General features: G+C 37.2%; 1 protein-coding gene across 16 annotated transcripts in view; it reads right to left on the reverse strand.

The window, feature by feature from the left end:
• The window catches only part of TNPO3 (transportin 3), an 88,499-nt gene that overhangs the window by 49,711 nt on the left and 23,440 nt on the right, over positions 1-15,348 (reverse strand). For 8 of the 16 annotated variants that reach the window (XM_070265809.1, XM_070265812.1, XM_070265811.1 and 5 more), the window contains 4 exons: positions 4,857-5,057; positions 4,169-4,347; positions 3,810-3,883; positions 2,394-2,550 (listed from right to left, as the gene is read on the reverse strand). In XM_070265809.1, the coding sequence (XP_070121910.1) occupies positions 2,394-2,550; positions 3,810-3,850 (198 nt within the window). In that variant the 5' untranslated portion in view covers positions 3,851-3,883; positions 4,169-4,347; positions 4,857-5,057. The remainder of the gene's footprint in view (positions 1-2,393; positions 2,551-3,809; positions 3,884-4,168; positions 4,348-4,856; positions 5,058-15,348) is intronic. The other 8 variants (XM_023639653.2, XM_023639656.2, XM_070265806.1 and 5 more) reach the window with 1 other exon arrangement.

A 15,348-nucleotide genomic window follows, 5' to 3' on the forward strand; every position in this document is an offset into this window, starting at 1 on the left:
CCTTTCTAATAGGAACTCAGAAGAATGCAAACTAATATATATGTAGAAGGAATGAGAGAATTAGTAAAACATTATTTTGCAAACCACAATGAAATTATTAAGGCAAGGATTATCAACTAGAATTTAAAACCATTAGGCAAAAGGTTCGTATGGAATTGGACATCTGTAAAATAATAAACTACCATCATATAAATCACATTATATTACAAAGGGGAAAAACAACTTTATAAACAGAAGAACGAGACTGTCATCATCCTAATCCAGTCAATCCTGGCATCACTAATAGAAGGTCAACCAAAAAGTATTTATCTTCTGACAAAATGCAGCATAAAGTACCTATGATGTATTGGAGTCGAAAAAGTATAACCTTTTAGTACTGATTCATCAAGGCTTTCAGTCTTTCTTAACTAGGGTTCTGGGAAAGAATTAATTCCTGCAGAAAATGATTTGAGTGACTTACTTTGTCGATTATCCTATGGATGGTATATAGCTAGACCATTATCAATGCATAGGAGAGAATTCATTACATACAATGGATGTCTTAGGACATTAAGGTTTAATTCTCTTGAGGAATCTCTACTGAGAAAGGCTGCTTTGGATATAACCTCCAATTAGAGGAATTATAGAGAACAGAAAAACAAGCTAAATGAAATAAAAACAAGGCAACCAGAAATTCCAGAAGGTTAAGATATTCTATAAAACAAGCGGCCCAATCTCTTCAACAAATCCAGTGTCATTTTGAAAAATGAAGGGGAAGAGCGACTGTGATTAAGAGTCATAAGAACCTGATACAAGACATGGTTCTAGACTGGATATTAATTTGGAAAAACGCTGTAAAGGACAGTCTGGGACCAACTTGGGAAATGGGGATATGCTCTGGTTATTTATTAGATGATATAAAAATTTACTGAAATGGAAAGATAAAACTGGATAACTGAAAAAGCAAGCTGCAGAAGGGAAGGCAGAGTAAAATCTCAGCTGGATTTAGAAAATCTGTACATATGTTCATAGAGGATATGTACTAAAGGGTTATTTAACAGCATAATCTCCAGATGGTTTGACTATAACTGCTTGTCTATATTTTCTAATTTTCTATACTACCTCTTTAAAATAAACAGTTAATTGAAAAACATTTAACTTGACAGAATAATTTCCCAATGAATTTCTAATACCAAACTGAACACAATTTGAAGCAAAATTTTGTTTTTTCAAATAAAAGTTCTATGATCCTGAAGTATTGAAAAAAAACCCTGAAAAATAATCTACTATAACCAAATTATTGAGAAAACTGAGCTGGATTATAAAGACATAAAAATGAGATGTGGGCTAGATAATCAATTTAATATCACAAGTTCAGGAACCAGCAAATATTTTCTGTGAAGGGTCAGACAGTAAATAGTTCAAGCTTTGCAGACCATAAAGTTCCTGTGAAAACTACTCAATTCTGCTGTTAGCCCAAAATTATGGACATGGACAATACATAACTGAATGGGCATGACTGTGTTCCAATAACATTTACAAACATAGGCGACCAGCCCAGAGACCATAAATTTACCCTCCTAATCTAGAGCATTAAAATTTCCACTTAACTGAAAAGATGTAATCACATTTAACTCTTTTTTAAAAGATAGTGGAGTATTAGCCAATCTCTAATTGTGATATTGCTCAAAGATCAAGTAAAGTCCTATACACCTCCCCATCAAAATTTCAATCCATTCTTAAGCAAGGATACTCTCTTTAAGTAAATTTACACACACTTCCCTTAGCATGGTCCTTCATCAAAAGCTGACAGCTTGTATCATGAAGTAGTAGAAGAGCAAGGGATATGTAATCAGAAGGCCCAAGTTCAAATTCTGAATTAGCAGTTGTGTAATTCTAAAGCCTTTTTGGGGGGGGGGGGGGTGAGGAAGATTGGTCCTGAGCTAACATCTGTTGCCAGTCTGCTTCCCTTTTTCTTTTTTTTCCCCCTCCCCAAAGCCCCAGCACATAGTTGTATATCCTAGTTGTAAGTCCTTCTAGTTCTTCTATGTGAGATGCCACCAAAGCATAGCTTGATGAGCAGTGTGTAGGTCAGCGCCCAGGATCCAAACTGATGAACCCCAGGCCACTGAAGTGGAGCATGTGAACTTAACCATTATGCCCCCAGGCCAGCCCCCTAAAGCTTGTTTCTTATTCATAAAACGGAAATAACATCAACCTCACATTTACTTAGAAGTTCAAAAAGTATGGTTTCTGAATGTATTTTTGAATTGTGAAGTGTTATATAAATGCCACAGTATCATACTTGTCAAATTTTGCAAAGAAGCTATTTCACAATAGTGCAATTGAATTACAAAATAACCACTATGGCTTTTTGCCCCTAGGCAGCAGCTTAGTATTTCAAACTTACTCACCAATAAAGATACCACTGTACTAGAGTAGAAGGCCAAATCTTCTATAATTTCTGTGCGACGGTTAGCTCCAATTCGTAAGGAACGACTATGTACTTCTTCAGGTAACACTGTAAGGATCTCCAGCAGAAAAGGCAGAGAAGTTACATCATTGCTATATCTGAAAAAGAAAATGTGAGAAATAGATGTTATCTAGAGTCAGAAAATACACAATCACATAAGAAAAACACAACAGCCATCAGAATAACCAATGAAAACAAAAGTAGCATTCTTACTACAGTTAAAGGGGAGAAAAAAACAGATGTAATTTTTTGGAAATCAAAATTTCAACCTGCATAATCTTTGATCCAGCAATTCCACTTCCAAGAATTTATCTCTCAGAAAAATCTCACATATACATTCAAAGTATACAAAGGTGCACTGCAGTACTTTTTTATAATAGCAAAAATACTGGGAAAACATAAAGGTGCTCTGTAATTAGTATAAAAAAGGTTAAAGACAGTTGTACAATAGAACATGCACAGCCATTACAGTAAGTGAGATATCTATGTCATAACATGAATAGATGCCAACAGCATACTAAATGACAAAATGAGTGAATACATAGTATATGTATATTAAAACATACATGCACTTATTTATTTTAAAATGCTTAAAGGAAAGTCTGGAAGGCTATTTAGCCAAGCATTAACAGTGGTTACTTATGAAATATAGGAAAAAGGAGAGAGGAAGGTGTTCTCTTTTTACTTGAATAGCTTCCATACTGTTAGAATTTTTTCAAGGAGCAAGTCTCAATATTCTTAATAAAAATTTTCTTAAAACAAGAAATAAACTATTCACATAAAGGCTTTAATGACACACTATAGTTGCAGGTAAAAAGGACATCCACTTTCTTCAAAATAAGTTTCTCAGCAAATGCTAAAATGCAAGCAAATATCCAGATTATTTGCCAAGACCATGAGGAAATGCTTTATTCAAAGGAGCAGTCTCCATATATCTAAAAATAATATTGTCCCTTTGATAGACATGAAAACAAACCCCAACTAGTAAGAACGTATATTCATAATGACTTTCAATTTAATATAACATTAAACATTTTGACAACATTTTTACAGAACTGTGGATACGTCAGTTGGTGGGAGTGATCCACAAAGCAATAAAGGACTTTGCTGCAGTTAATTCAAGGAATGTGTAAGTGTGTGTATAAATTATGAGGATCTTTTATGTAGTCCCACATGACATATTTCTGTAGTATTTAAATTTTAAATGATTTTCTTCTAATCGAACAAAATTTAATAATAAATAATTCTATGTTAAGGGTTTGGGGAAATGGTCCAAATGTTTAGCTATTACTAACAAATTTCTCTGTAAGTTAATAGTAATTCCAAATGCTAGCATACAGTCAATACAAGTACTTACTTTTCCACCAATGTTTGTACACATCCCTTCCAGGAAGGCATCTGTAGGGCAAGGTCTGCTATTGCTAAAGCCAGCTGAATAAGAAGAGATTAAATAAATGAATAGAACAGATGAACAGAGTTACCATAATATTAAATGGAAAAAAAAGAAACTAAAGTTCTTCCAAACAACATGACAACTAAGACTGACAACCCCCTCCTCCCCCCACCCCCACAACTATATATATCATGTAAACTCTTCTGGGCTAGCTATAAATTGCTAGGATTTAAAAGTTTAACTTTTAAAAATGAAGAAAAAAACAAAACCAAAAAGTAGTCAGAACAGACTATAGATTTTCCTCAGACTACATCAATACTTACTTTTATTTGGCAATACCATAGAACTTCATGGATAAATTATACTTTGCAATAAGGCCAAAGCTACTGACAAAGTCAGCCCTTTGACTCACTCCTCAAGTAATGGACTGCCATTTCCCTTCTCTTTCCATTTCTCATCTTGAAGCCTTACGCAAAAGCCTCCTTCCTCTTCAAGGGCACTTCTATGCCAGGCAGAGAACATGTGTAAGAATACATTCACTGAAGCTTCCAGTTTCCTTCCCTTTCTAACTTACCTCCCTGTCTAAGGGGGAGATGTCAGATACTCTAGTTCGCCATTTCATTCATGAGACTTTTACTAGCCAATCGGTCTAGAAAGGATTTTTTAAAAATGCAACTATGTAGACCTCTGACCCAAGACAATGTAGTTTTCTTTTTTATCATCTGCAATTTTAATGTGAGGGGGCGGGGCAGGGCGGCAACTGCCTATCTGTGTAAACCTACACTCACCTACCTCCCCCACTTCTGGTATTTAGGTTAGTTTGAAATCAAATGAACTTTAAGACTAAGACAAAAGATTTAAATTTTCACTTTCTAGCCACTTAGAAGAATATAGCAATGAGTCTGTAATAAAGTTAACATTACTTCCTGCGGCCAAGCAATGTCAATCAAAATTAACTTCATAAATCCAAATGGTCTTACAAATTTCCCTAAAGCGAAGCACAGGATTTACCTGTGTTACAATGACAGGTGACAAGTCTTTCAAGTTCTGGATATGGGTTAGTAATGAGTCCCGTAAAGAGGCATGAGAGTCTGTGGGGAGCTCATAAAATGAGGTCTGAATCTTCATTTTCATGGTCTGTGCAGCAAAATAGCATGATTCCACATCCTGTCGGATCTGTAACAATTGATCTGAAATCTCCCACGCATGGACCTGAAAGTAGATCAGACAAAAATGTCTTAGAGACGACTTTTCTACATAATTTCAATGCCATACAACCTCAATACATATATAACCATATTTGGGCTGATATATAATAAAACAAAAATATGAGAAGCTAAAACACCCATTAATTCAGCCAATACTTCAACTATATATTTATAGGCCCTGTTCAACAAAAGTATTACCTAAAATCTCCTGACTCATTCTAGGAAGGCATTGAGAGTTATCAACTGCATCAATAGATCTAATCTTGCTGACTAGAATCATTAACAGCGTAGGGGGTAGAGTAAGAAGAAAAGTATTCCAGAAATTTCTACTAAAACTAAAATGTCACTGTGTAACTCCAAACCCCTATCTACAGGTGGATGTTTCCTCTCTTTTCCACTTAAAATAAGCTTTGTTCACTCTGAGAATTGAGTCTGGAAGCTATTTTAATATATCCTATAAATAGGAGACTATATTTCATATTGGTCTCAATAGGCCTACATTTCAATCTGTAGTTCCTGAATAAAACAGCAGGAAAACAATCTTCACATGATTCAATTATTTTCTGATGTATTTATATTTGGCAAAGTGCTATACATGTTACTAAAATAATTTTCACAGGAAAATATATTTATCTATGGAAATAATATATAGAACAAAAGCATAGAATTTGGTCTCTAACAGCTAATCAGAGTTATAAAAGGGAGTAGTCCTATTACGAAAGATAACTCTGGGAACAAAATTGTGCAGTACACAGTAGGTAACTAATTAACTGACAAATTCTAATCCAATTCTACTGAAAACTGCCTGTTCACCAGAGAAGGCTAAAATGGGCTGGCAATAATGAACTGAAAAAACTTTTCAATCTCAATTCAGGAACAGAGCCAACTGTGAAGAGAGATCACACAGACTAACTTAGTCAATTTCTTATGAAGCTAGAACACTTTGCAAGTTATACATAATAATTCTTCAATATCTTTCCAAAGATAAACAAGAAATCAAGGAAAAGAAAGAGGTAGAATAAATGGTCTGTACAAGTTCCCAAAGTAAACTGAAAATAGAGACCTTAAAATTCACAATGATAGGCTTATTGACATAAAACTTAGCTTTAAATCAAATAATAAATTGGTGGAAAATAAGCATGAAAAACTAGGTTCCCTGCAGATAAAACACATTTTATTAATTTCTTGTACCTTTCACTCCTGGCATAATATCACAAAACATCTTCCAGGCCACAAAGTTTTTAGCCATTCATTATCTAACCAATAACCTAAATACGTCTATGATTTAATAGGCCATCAAAATTTATTTTGCTCAGTGCCAGCCCCATGCCCAAGTGGTTAAATGCTTTTACTCTGCTTTGGCGGCCTGGAGTTCCCAGGTTCAGATCCTGGGCACAAACGTACACACTGCTCCTCGAGCCATACTGAGGTAGCATCCCACATACCAATAAATAGAGGAAGACTGGCACAGATATTATATTAGCTCAGGGGCAATCTTCCTCAAGCAAAAAGAGGAAGACTAGCAACAGATGCTAGCGCAGGACAAATCTTCCTCACAAAAAGAAGAAAAAATATACTTTGCACAAACTGATATTTTTAAAAATAATAGCAGAAAGATTCTATGAAGCCTCAAAATCTGCAGAAAAGCCCTTATAAAAACAGAGGAAGTCAAAACAAAACAGAAAAAACGATTTCTTTTTGGGGAACTGGTAAACATGGGGCAGGGATGCAAAGGAGATTTATTTTTCAAGGACCTTTAATAATGTCTGAATATTTTTTTAACATGTCCTTTGAAATTGCCTTTAAAAATAAAGACTAAGTGACGTCAGCATCATGGTGGTGTGAGCTTTCCAGGTAATCTCCCCCCTCCACCATACAACGAAAAAGACATTCATACTCCAACACAGGACATACAAACACAACACGAAAGACATCTGAGACACCCAAGGAGCCATACAATGGAGGGTGGAGACAAGGGAGCCCCCCTCAGAGGAGGTGGAATGGGATAAGAGAAAACTTCACTCCCTGCCCAAAAGACTGGGAGCCGGGACACAGGCAGCGTCTGAGAGGGAATGAACAGGGGGAAGGCACGTTCCTTCACAGGAACATCAAAGATCCCCACTTCGCAGCCTAGGGGAAAGCCCCTACCGAGGTGGAAGCTAATGTGGGGGTGACCTCATCAAGTCAACACCCCAGGAGAGCAGATAGTGAGGGCAAAGCGAGAAAACCCTGAGAGAATGTAGAAGAAAGCACCCCTCCCCGCAACCTGCCCAGGGCTAGCTCCAGTGCCTGGGATCTTGGCAAACGCAGAGGGCTCAGAATGCAAAGCTAGTGACATCCACCCAGTGGCAATGGGCGTAACTGTAACCAAATAATACCACAATGCCCAAAAACAGAGGCATTCCTTCTAACAGGATCAAAAATTACATTACATCTCCAGCCCAGAGAGAAAATGACAAGGACTCAGAAATCAGTCCTGAGGACACAGAAATATGTAATCTAAATGATAGAGAATTCAAAACAGCTGTCATCAAAAATCTCAATGAGTTAAAAGAGAACATAGAGAAATAATTCAGCAAGTTCAGGACCTACTTCACAACCAATTGAAACTATAAAGAAGAATCAATCAGAAATAATGGAGATGAAAGACACATGGAAGAGATAAAACAAAATATGGAATCCCTGAATGCTCGAGCAGACAACACAGAAGAGCGAATCAGCATAATCAAGGACAGACATCCTGAAATGCTCTAGATAGAGGAGAAAGAACTAAGACTAAAAAGAAATGAAGAAAGTCTCTGAGAAATGTCCAACTCAGGAAATGCAACTTAAGAATTTTAGGGATTCCACAGGGAGAAGAGAAGGAGAATGGAGCAGAAAGCTTGTTCAAAGAAACAATAGCAGAGAATTTCCCAAACACAGGGAAAGGGATGGAAATCCATGTGGAAAAGGCTACTAGATCTCCTAAATATGTCAATGTAAAAACACCTACTGCAAGGCATATAGTAGTGAAATGGCAAAAGTGAATGACAAAGAAAAAATACTGAGGGCAGCAAAGCAGAAGAAAATAGCCTAGAAAGGAACCCCTATCAGGCTTTCAGTGGATTTTTCTTCAGAAACCTTACAGGCTAGGAGAGACTGGAATGATATATTCAAATATCTGAAGGACAAAAACTTTCAGCCAAGAATATTCTATGAAGCAAAAATATCCTTCAGATATGATGGAAAAATAAAAACTTTCCCAGATAAACAAAAGCTACGGGGGACTGGCCCCGTGGCCGAGTGGTTAAGTTCGCGCGCTCCGCTGCAGGCGGCCCAGTGTTTCGTTGGTTCGAATCCTGGGAGCGGACATGGCACTGCTCATCAAACCACGCTGAGGCAGCGTCCCACATGCCACAACTAGGAGGACCCACAATGAAGAATATACAACTATGTACTGGGGGGCTTTGGGGAGAAAAAGGAAAAAAATAAAAAAAAAAATAAAAAATAAATAAAAAAACAAAAGCTACGGGAGTTCATAGCAATGAGAGCCCCCCTACAAGAAATCCTCAAGAAGGTCCTCATACCTGGGGGGGGGGGGGGGGGGGGGTGGAGGGAGAAAAGGTTTAGAAAGCATAGAGTAAGAAGATAAATAGATAGACAAAAATCAGAAAATTGTAGCTATACATCAGAACAGGTTAGCAAATACTAAAGAAGGAGGAAAACACCAAAAACAGATAATCTTGTCATTTTAACCACAAACTCACAACACATGATGGAATAAAATGTGAGAAAAACAACTTAGGAGGGGAGGAGGAAAAGGAGTGAAGTGGTTTAGTCTAAGGAATAAGAGGCCATCAGAAAATGGACTATCTTATACATGAGATTTTGAATATAAACCTCATGATAACCACTAAACAAAAACGCAGGACAGACAAATAATAAATAAGGAGAAAACAAAGAAACAACATAAAAAACTACATAACTCAACTGGTAGACCAAAATACACAGGACGAGAAACAAATGAAATGCAGGACAACTGGAAAACAGGCGATAAAATGGCAGCATCAAGCCCTCATATATTGATAATCATCCTAAACATAAACGGATTGAATTCTCCAATAAAAATACACAAAGTGGTGAGATGGATTAAAGAGTGAGACCCAACAATATGCTGCCTCCAGGAAACATATCTCAGCTCCAATGACAAACACAGGCTCAGAGTGAAGGGACACAAGAACAATACTCCAAGCTAATGCAAACAAAATAAAGCAGGTGTCGGGCTGGCCCCGTGGCCGAGTGGTTAAGTTCGCGCGCTCCGCTGCAGGCGGCCCAGTGTTTCGTTAGTTCGAATCCTGGGTGCGGACATGGCACTGCTCATCAGACCACGCTGAGGCAGCGTCCCACATGCCACAACTAGAAGAACCCACAACGAAGAATACACAACTATGTACCGGGAGGCTTTGGGGAGAAAAAGGAAAAAATAAAATCTTTAAAAAAAAATTAAAAATAAAGAAAATAAAGCAGGTGTCACAACACTTCTATCAGACAAAGTAGACTTCAAGATAAGACAGATAAAGAGAGACAAAGGGGGCAGTATATAATGATCAAAGGGACACTCCACCAAGAAGACATAATACTTATAAATATCTATCCACCCAACACAGGAGCACAAAAGCACGTAAAGCAACTATTAACAAACCTAAAAGGAGATCTTAATAGCAACACCATAATAGTAGGGGACCTCAACACTCCTCTCACATGAATGGATAGATCATCCAGACAGAAAATCAACAAGGAAACAGAATTAAATGAAAAGCTAGACCAGGTGGACATAATAGACATATAGAGAACACCATATCCAAAAACAGCAGAACATACATTCTTCTCAAGCGCACAAAGAACATTCTTAAGGACAGACCATATGTTGGGAAACAAGGCAAACCTCAATAAATTTAAGATTGAAATAATAACAAGCATCATTTCCAATCACAACGCTATGAAGCCAGAAATTAAGTACAGAAAAAACGGTGAGAAAGAGACAAAGATGTGGAGACTAAACAACATGCTATTGAACAAGAAATAGATCAATGAAGAAATTAAAGGAGTAATCAAAAAATATCTGGAGACAAATGAAAATGAAAACATACCATACCAACTCATATAGGATGCAGCAAAAGCCTTATTAAGAGGGAAATTCATCGCAATACAGGCTCACCTTAACAAACAAGAAAAATCCCAAATAAGTACTCTCAAACGACACCTAATTGAATTAGAAAAAGGAAGAACAAACAAAGCCCAAAGTCAGCAGAAGGAGAGAAATAATAAACATCAGAGCAGAAATAAATGCTATTGGAACAAAAAAGGCTGTAGAAAGGATCAATGAAATGAAGAGCTGGTTCATTGAGAAGATAAACAAAACTGACAAACCCCTAGCCAGGCTTACAAAGAAAAGACAGAAAGCTCAGATAAGTAAAATTAGAAATGAAAGAGGAGAAATAACAATGGATACCAGTGAAGTACAACAGATTATAAGAGAATACTACGAAAAGCTATATGCCAACAAAAATTCTTAGACTTTTACAACCTCCCAAAGCTGAATCAAGAAGCAATAGATAATCTGAACAGACCAATCACAAGGAAAGAGATTGAAACTGTAATCAAAAGCATCCCAAATAATAAAAGCCCAGGACCAGATGGCTTCCCTGAAGAATTCTACCAAACTTTCAGAGAGGATTTAATACCTATCCTTCTCAAGCTATTCCAAAAAATTAGGGAAGATGGAATGCTTCCTAATACATTCTACAAGGTCAACACCACTCTGATACCAAAGCCTGACAGGGACAACACAGAAAAGGAAAACTGCATGAACGTAGATGCAAAAATCCTCAACAAAATATTGGCAACGCAAATACAGCAATACATCAAAAAGATCATACATCACGATCAAGTGGGATTTATACCAGGGACACAGAGATGACTCAACATCCGCAAACCAATCGATGTAATACACGACATTAACAAAATGAGGAATAAAAACCAAATGATCATCTCAATAGACGCAGAGAAAGCATTTGACAAGATCCAACAGCCACTTATGATAAAAACTCTTAACAAAATGGGGACAGAAGGAAATTATCTCAACACAATAAAGGCCATGTAAGACAAACCCACAGCTAATATCATACTCAATGAGGAAAAACTCAATGCCATCCCTCTGAGAACAGAAACAAGACAAGAATGCCCACTATCAGCACTCTTATTTAACAGAGTACTGTTTGGGAGGTTTGGGCCAGAGCAATTAGGCAAGAGAAAGAAATAAAAGGAATTCAAATAGGAAGCAAAGAAGTGAAACTGTCACTGTTTGCAGACAACATAATCTTATATATAGAAAACCCCAAAGAATCCACGGGAAAACTATTAGAAACAATTAACGGGGCTGGCCTGTGGCCAAGTGGTTAAGTTCACAGGTTCTGCTTCAGAAGCCCAGGGTTTCGCTGGTTCGGATCCTGGGCACAGACATGGCACTGTTCATCAGGCCACACTGAGGCAGCGTTCCACATAGCACAATCAGAGGTACTCCACATAGCACAACCAGAGGCACTCCACATAGCACAACCAGAGGCACTCATAACTAGAATATCCAACTATGTACTGGGGGGCTTTGAGGAGACAAAGAATTAAAAAAAAGGAAAATTGACAAGAATGTTGGCTCAGGTGTCAACCTTTCAAAAAAAAGAAATAATTAACAACTACAGTAAAGTTGCAGGGTACAAAATCAACTTACAAAAATCAGTTGCATTTCTATACTCTAATAACAAACTTACGGAAAGAGAACTCAAGAATACAATTCCATTTACAACAGCAACAAAAAGAGTAAAGTATTTAGGAGTAAATTTAACCAAGGAGGTGAAGGACTTATACAATGAAAACTATTAAGACATCATTGAAACAAATAGATGATGACATAAAGAGATGGAAAGAGATTCCATGAACATGGATTGAATAACATAAGAATAAACATAGTTAAAACGTCCATATTACCCAAAGCAATCTACAGATTCAATGCAATCCCAAACAAAATCCCAATGACATTCTTCACAGAAATAGAGCAAAGAATCTAAAATTTATATGGAACAACAAAAGACTTCGAACAGCACAGCAATCCTGAGAAAAAAGAACCAAGCTGGAGGCATCACAATCCCTGACTTCAAAATATACTACAAAGCTATAGTAATCAAAACAACATGGTACTGGCACAGAAACAGACATACAGATCAGTGCAACAGAACTGAAAGCCCAGAAATAAAACCACACATCTACGGACAGCTAATCTTCAACAAAGGAGCCAAGAACATAAAATGGAGAAAACATAGTCTCTTCAATACATGGTGTTGGGAAAACTGGACAGCCAAAAGAATGAAAGTAGACCATTATCTCACACCATACACAAAAATAAACTCAAAATGGATCAAAGATTTGAAGATAAGTCCTGAAACCATAAAACTCCTGGAAGTTAACAAAGATAGTAGACTCTTTGAAATCGAACTTAAAAGGATCTTTTTGAATACCATGTCTTCTCAGACAAGGGAAACAAAAGAAAAAATGAACAAACAGGACTTCATCAGACTAAAGAGCTTCTGCAAGGCAAAACAAACTAGGAGCAAAACAAAAAGACAACCCATCAACTGGGAGAAAACATTTGCAAATCATGTATCAGACAAGGGGTTAATCTCCATAATATATAAAGAACTCACACAACTGAACAACAAAGAAACAAACAGCCCAATCAAAAAATGGGCAGAGGATATGAACAGACATTTTTCCACAGAAGATATACAGATGGCCAATAAACACATGAAAAGATGTTCAACATCACAAATCATCACAGAAATGCAAATCAAAATTACATTAAGATACCACCTTATGCCTGTTAAATGGCTATAATCACTAAGACTAGAAATAACAAATTTTGGGGAGGGTGTGAAGAAAAGGGAATCCTCATCCACTGCTGGTGGGAAGGCAAACTGGTGCAGCCACTACGGACAACAGTATGGAGATTCTTCACAAAACTAAAAGTCTAAATACCATATGACTCAGCCATTCCACTACTGGGTATCCAGCCAAACAACTTGAAATCAAGAACTCAAAGTAACATATGTACCCCTATGTTCACTGTAGCACTATTCTCAATAGCCACGACATGGAAACAATCCAAGTGCCCATCGACCAATGATTGGATAAAGAAGATGTGGTGTGTGTATATATATATATATATATATATATATACACACAATGGACTACTACTCAGCCATAAAAAAGACACAATCACCCACTGGGAACAACATGGTTGGACCTGGAGGGAATTATGCTAAGTGAAATAAGCCAGACTGAGAAAGACAAACACCAGATGATTTCACTCATATGTGGAAAATGAACAAACACATAGACAAAGAAACCACTTCAGTGGTTACCAGGGGAAGGGGGCTGTGGAGTGGGCAGAGAGGGTAAAGGGGAGCATTTATGTGGTGACAGACAAGAAATAATGTACAACTGAAATTTCACAATGATGTAAACTATTATGAACTCAATAAAAAATTTGTTGAAAAAATAAATAGAGATGGATTTGTATTCTTAATATGGAAAGCTCTCTAAGATAGACAATGAAAAAACAAAGGTGCAGATCTTGTAACAACCTTTTTGTAACAATTTAAATTACAAGCATACCTCATCTTATTGCGCTTTGCTTTACTGCACTCTGCAGATACTGAATTTTTCACAAGATCCTCACCAAGAAAAAGATTAAGATGGGGCCGGCCCTGTGGCCGAGTGGCGAAGTTCACACACTCTGCTTCAAGAGCCCAGGGTTTCGCTGGTTCAGATCCTGGGTGCAGACATGGCACAGCTCATCAAGCCATGCTGAGGCAGCATCCCACATGCCACAACTAGAAGGACTCACAACTAAAAATACACAACCAGGGCCGGCCCGGCCCAGTAGAACAGCGGTTAAGTGTGCACATTCCGCTTCCGTGGCCCGGGGTTCACCAGTTCAGATCCCATGTGCGGACATGGCACTGCTTGGCAAGCCATGCTGTGGCAGGCATCCCACATATAAAGTAGAGGAAGATGGGCACAGATGTTAGCTCAGGGCCAGTCTTCCTTAGCAAAAAGAGGAGGAATGGCAGTAGTTAGCTCAGGGCTAATCTTCCTCAAAATATAAAAAAATTTAAAAGGAATTTTTTAAAAAAAAAGAGAAAAAAATACACAACTATGTACTGGGGGCTTTGGGGAGAAAAAGGAAAAATAAAATCTTAAAACAAAAAAAGATTATGACTTGCTGAAGGCTCAGATGATGGTTAGCAATAAACTATTTTTTAATTAAGACACGTACATTATTTTTTAGACATAATACTATTGCACACTTAACAGACTACAGTATAGTGTAAACATAACTTTTATATGCACTGAGAAACCAAAATAATTTGTGTGACTCACTTAATTGCAATATTCCCTTTATTGTGGTCGTCTGGAACCAAATCTGCAATATCTCCAAGGTATCCCTGTACACATACTTTTTTAGAAAGTGTAGTGAAGCTTTTTAACACAGAAGAGTTAGTTTTATACTCCATATGCTCCTTAAACAACCTCAAGCTACTGTGCTCATAACATTTATCAGGTGTTTCAACTTTGCGTTTATCACACTAGCTGGCATTACACCAATTTTCCAGCCAAAACCAAAGACAAAAGATGAATTAAATACAAAAAAGAACTCTGAAGACACCAAAACTACCAAGATTGTTAGAACATGAGGCCACAGATTCCACAGACAGGGACTGGAAGAGCAGAGAGTTCAACCCATTATTTGGCTCCACTTTTTCCCTCAAGGTACTTGTGTATTTGAATGTGGAAGACGAGAGGCTTAAGAAGCTTAAGAGTTTTGGGCAGTCTCACTAGACTGGGGAGATGAAAACTGGAATTCAGAGCCTGCCAAGGAAGAGGGGGCCTAGTAAATACTCTAGTAACAGGAAATATACCTCAAAAAGACTTCTCCAGGACAGAACAGATGTTAGGCCACAAAACAAGTCTTAATAAATGTAGAAAGACTGAAATCATAGAACATATCTTTTCCAATCACAGTGAAATGAAACTAGAAATACCAGAAGAAAAACTGGAAAATTCATATGGAAAAAAACCTGGAAAATATGTGTAAATTAAATAACATACTCTTAACTGTACACCAACAAGTCAGATAATCTATGTGTCCAGAAATGGACACACTCTTAGAAACATACAATGTACCAAGACTGAATCAAGAA

Source organism: Equus caballus, chromosome 4 (assembly GCF_041296265.1).
Source record: "Equus caballus isolate H_3958 breed thoroughbred chromosome 4, TB-T2T, whole genome shotgun sequence".
Taxonomy (NCBI): domain Eukaryota; kingdom Metazoa; phylum Chordata; class Mammalia; order Perissodactyla; family Equidae; genus Equus; species Equus caballus.